The 5,206-nt window shown below is 34.8% G+C and overlaps 1 protein-coding gene across 1 annotated transcript; it reads right to left on the bottom strand.

Annotated features, from left to right (window-relative positions):
* Positions 1-802: 802 nt before the first annotated feature.
* On the bottom strand, positions 803-3,571 carry LOC140866383 (RING-H2 finger protein ATL22-like). The gene is made up of 2 exons (XM_073271363.1): positions 2,759-3,571; positions 803-1,572 (listed from the first exon to the last, which is right to left on the bottom strand). Exons 1-2 carry the CDS (start codon positions 3,495-3,497, stop codon positions 1,103-1,105), a joined length of 1,209 nt encoding a protein of 402 aa, XP_073127464.1. The 5' UTR covers positions 3,498-3,571; the 3' UTR covers positions 803-1,102.
* Between the last annotated feature and the right edge of the window lie 1,635 nt (positions 3,572-5,206).

The raw sequence follows: 5,206 nt of genomic DNA, 5'->3' as shown, positions 1-5,206 counted from the left end.
GGTCTTTGTTACCGGGGTCATGAGATGAGAGCCCTGTTCTATGAGCTCTCTTGTCGGTGCTTCGGCGTTGATGGGATTCCACAAACTGAGCGACCGCTTCAGTCGCTGCGCGTGCGGCTGTTCCTTCCATTAAGGCTGTCAACGTTTTCTGTATCAAACTAAATCCAAGCGGTGGTTTGGAGATTGGGGGTGGGTCTCCATTGCGATTATTTCGTTGAGATGTTTGTGATGGAGTACTATGCATTTTCAATGATACAGTGAACAAGTTTCCACAGACGGCGCCAAACTGATGTAGCGAAAAATCGATATTACCCAATTAGGAAAAATCTGGGTAACTTGTGATGATCTGGATAGCCGGATTAATACTATTGTTCCAAAGACCAAATTTCATGAGTTGTCACCTGCATCACAAAGCAAAGTGAGTGGCGCCGGAGGTTGCCCGGCGAAAACACTCCGACGCTCAAGTCAGTATTTGCTCAATAAAAGTTCTAAAGTACTAGAGCATGTGACTATAGAGTGCATACCTTAAGAATGAGAGAACTTGAGCTATTTATAGATAGTCGGAGAGTTTCATGGGCTTGAGCCTCTTATAGGCTTTAAGGAATTTATGGGTCTTGATAAAATGTTCAAATAAATAACTAAATAATATGAGACCCAAATGGATCGAGTCACTGGGCTTGAACCGGGAGAAAGTCAAATTAGATAATAACTCACACACAATATAAAGTTGCATAAAATTAAAAATCAAACACTTTAATTTAAATATCGAACATATTGAAATGGCCAAAGATGGAACTCCAATGTAATTTGATCATCTCGTTTTAATTAAATTCAAGGTATACAAGCAATTCTCGTTTCTAAACAATACATATTATAATTTACAAAACCTATTAAACATTCCTATAAGCATGGACTAGTGGCTGTGCCCCGCCTGTGCGTGTAGATTTTGAATTCTATCTTACGTGTAACTATTTCACAGTGATACATAAATATTTCCATCTTATGCTAAAATCAACAAGAAAAAAAAATCATGTAGACCTAATATAATCCGAGTTTATTTATTTCTCTCTTTTTTTCTTTTTTTTTTCTTTTTTTCATTATATTAATGATTCGACGGTGTCGAGTGTGAAGACGATAATGACATGGTGGAAGTAGGGGTCGCGGTCGAGGTGGGAGGCGAGTTCCTACACAAAGGGCAAGTCCCATTGAGCTTAAGCCACTCATCTATACATCCAACATGGAAATAGTGATTGCACTCCGGTATACTCCTCAACCCCTCTTTAGGTTGGTAGTCACACAAACATATTGGACATACGCGGTTGGCGGGGTCTGGGAGCCGACCACTCTCACCCAACATGATCTTGGGATACGAGGCGATGGTGGGCATGTCCAGACCACCTACGGCTCGGACCTCTGACTGGGGTTCGGGAATTGTGGAGGCTGAAAGGTCTGAATTAGAACGAGTCCGATTCTTGATCATGCCAAAAGAGTAACTCGCTAGCCCGAGTATGCATAGTAGTCCCGGTATTCCGATTCCAATTATGATCCCATATTTTGCACTTCTTGGAAGCCCTACACATATTATTGTGGGATCAAATATATTTTTAAATAAAGAAAGAAAATATGTATGTATATATAACTATTAACAAGGACTGGTTCCAAATATATGGTAGTTGTTGCACAATGTTCTTTTACCCGTAAACATCAAAGCATACAATCTTGGTTTAATTTGGTGACCCCCCAACTACCCAAATATATGATTTATTTATTTATTTGTTTGTTTATTATTCTTTCACATTACACGTAGTCGCCATTGTGAAGTCAATAATAAATTAATTAGTTCGTTGTCTCGTTGTTTGAAACAACTAGATGAACAATAATAATAATAATAATAATAATAACAAATTAACAACTTACTTAGTTCAAACCCTAAAAAAAATCGATTCATTAACCTCCGGTTAGATTTGAGTGGGAACTGTGAACCAACTGACTATTCATGTGAACTATATTCGTGTAAGACGGAACTCGAATTTATATCCATGAATGAATCGAATCAGATCATATATATTTATATAATAAAATAATATTTTTTTACGTAAAATATATATATCTTTTATATGTCTGATCAAATAAAAAATTCATATCACAAAATTGACACATAACTCTGTCTCATTAGAGTTTTTGTGAGTTAATATTAGTATGAACCTATTTCAATATATATTCAAAGTAGGAAAATATTGAAGTTTACTTATTTTCATTTAAAAATGATATTTTTTTTATATAATGGATTTATATATTATGTTTTTCGGTCTAATGTACTGGAAAGGGAATGAAATTATATATAAACCCAATCCCTTCCAAATTTACCCGATTTCCCGGATTCAACTAGGCCAGGATATTACTGTATGTTTCAATTACTTACAAAGACACTACCCCATGATCATTCATTTATACATGCGAGTTCCACTAAAAAATAGTATACCATACATATATTGATAAATGTAGGTCAACCGTTACATGTATGTTAAAACAATGTTTTTAGACTCTTTACAGATAGCATATTTCGTGGTACACAAATGACAAATATATAGAATAATTAACTCTTAATTAATTTTATTTTCATTGTTTGCTAAAATTAAATAATTATTTGTATAATTTCTGGTATATATACTTTTATAATGAAATAAATAAAACGTGGAGGATAAATTTGGTTCAAATAACATTGGCAGCCACCCAAAACAAAGACCAAAGAACTCACCCGACCGGGAAGAAGTGGAGCACCCGATATCACGACCCGACCCGCCTGAATACCCGCAGATCCCGCCCCGATTCTCACAGTCCCAGCAATTGGGCTCCCTCCACACCAGCTCCAGATCTTCCATCAAATCCGGCGACTCCCAATAAAACGGCGAAGTAGACCACTGCAGCGGCACCGAAACGCTCTCAATACTCCGGCACGAAGGCGGCACATCCGCCGCCGACAAGCGGGACCTCACCGCCACGACCGTGTAGTTCCCCCGGCTCAGGCAATCCAACACCACGAAAGGATACGAATACGACGAGCTGTAGTTCATCCGTGCGGAAGAGGAAGAGGAAGAGCAGTTGAAGAAAGCATATCTCCTCACGAAAGCTCCGGAGAACGACGAATCCGACAGGCTGAAATTCAGGATCCGATTCGGGAGACACGAATCCGGGTCGTTTATCAGAAGGGCCTGCGCGCTGTAGTCAATGTAGTTCACTCTGAATTCGCCGGACCGGGGAAGATTCAGGATCGTCCGGTTCTTGCCGTCGCAGTGCAGGTCGAAACCCGGGTACCCGCAACCGGCCGGATGCCGGTTCACTAGCCGGAATGGGAACCGGACTTTCAGGTCCATGGAGGCGTCGCAGGCCGCCGGTTGGCATGGATCGGAACATCGAGCTAAGATGGAGAAGAAAGTTAACAAGGAAGAAGAAAGTACGAAGGATTTTGCAATGGTTTCCATTCTTCTTGGGATCATTCCAGTCTCCTAAAATGGCATAAAATTATATAAATTTTGGTTATTTATTTTTATTAGGGAAAAATTAGGGATATTCCAAAAAATAAAATGTTTAGGTGTAACAATATTTCATTATTATTTATTAAAGAAAGCATCGAAATGGCTAAGCTTATTTGACATGGTGTATGCCTAAACAGGAGGTATTTAATTATAGACTAAAATTATATATGCGAATCATGTTAGAATGAAATGAAGTTGACTTTGAATAATTATGTTTTAGTTAATTTAATATTAACAAAGAACCCGTTTGGTATCAAAAACCAAACCAAAAAAATGCTCTCTTTTTTTTAAATGTTTTTTAAAATTTATAATGTGGTTGAGTGGGCATTTTGGTGCTTAAAAAAACACTTACTTAAATTAAATTTAGAGTTTTTTCAAAAGCCCAAGAATAGAGCTTAAAAAAGCATTTAAAAAAAAAACACTTTGGATGCCAAATGAGCTCAAAGTTAGTGTTCGAGTTTGAATCCTACCGTGATAAATCGATTATTTGAATATTTCAATTAGATTCCACCAGCTTGATTTCATCGATCGTGAATTAAACTCAATCGGAGCTTAACTTTTGATATCGTTAAATTAATAGCTAGTAACATGACAATACAAACTTGATTATATTTGAGCGAATATTTCGCATGTTATGATAATATTTAAAATATTTAAATTATATAATTTTTAGTTAGTTGTATTTTTGAAAAGCAACATGTATTGGCCGAATGCTTGATAGTTGAAGTATCTAAAGCAAACCTCCAATCGCTATGGAGGTGTAGTGTAAACTCTTGTTAGTTGTTGTTGAACTATAATATATATATGTTGATTTTTTTTATTTTTTTTTTTTATTTTTGCAAATGGTACGGTTCTTGGGTGAAAGGATATGATCATATAATGCTTAGTCAATTTGTTCGATTTTTTTTTTTCAGATTTATGGATTTAAAATACTTTAGCTAAATTTCCAATTTAATTTTTACATAGTAAAAATGAATATCCAAGTTTAGTTGTTCGAAGCAATTAGAATCAGTGTCCAAATTAAATCATCCAACATCTTTTGGAAATATACGAAATTATGTAGCGTTCGAAAAAACTTTTAAGAAGCACCCTTTCAGTTTTTTCTTAACCAATTTTAAAAAAAATTAGTATAAAAGTCCAATATTGATGGCCATTTAAATAATCAATTTAAAGATTAGTAATTAATAGCCAAAATTTCTCCCTAAAACCCATTTAAATAATAAAAATATAATACATAATGAGTACTTATATAAATAATAAAGAACAATAAATTAGTGTGATAATCTGTAAATGTGAAACAAAGTCAACCGGATGAATGGAGGTTTGAATTTATGAGATGAATATCACACTCATAACCGATATTTGTTGTATTAATATTTCTTGTCATTATTCTAGCATTAGAATTAAAAATTAAATGAAAAAATTAGCGATTCAAAAAGTAAATTAATAGCGATAGATTGGTTTAAAGAGAAAGAAAAATAATATTAATATAAAAATTGAATCATATATTTGAAACAAATGAAAAATTAAATTCAACATGGATGAAGACTATATTTTTTTTAAGCTCCGATTCCAATTTTAATGATTATATTGAACTCAAAATATTTGGAAGTTGACTCTTCAAACCACTATAAATTTCTTACGAGAACATCTTACGATTAATTTTGTGA

The sequence above is a fragment of the Henckelia pumila genome, chromosome 4, assembly GCF_033568475.1.
Source record: "Henckelia pumila isolate YLH828 chromosome 4, ASM3356847v2, whole genome shotgun sequence".
NCBI classification, from domain to species: Eukaryota; Viridiplantae; Streptophyta; class Magnoliopsida; order Lamiales; family Gesneriaceae; genus Henckelia; species Henckelia pumila.
Note: the sequence above shows the minus strand (reverse complement) of the source record. Positions and strands in the feature narration are given on the sequence as shown.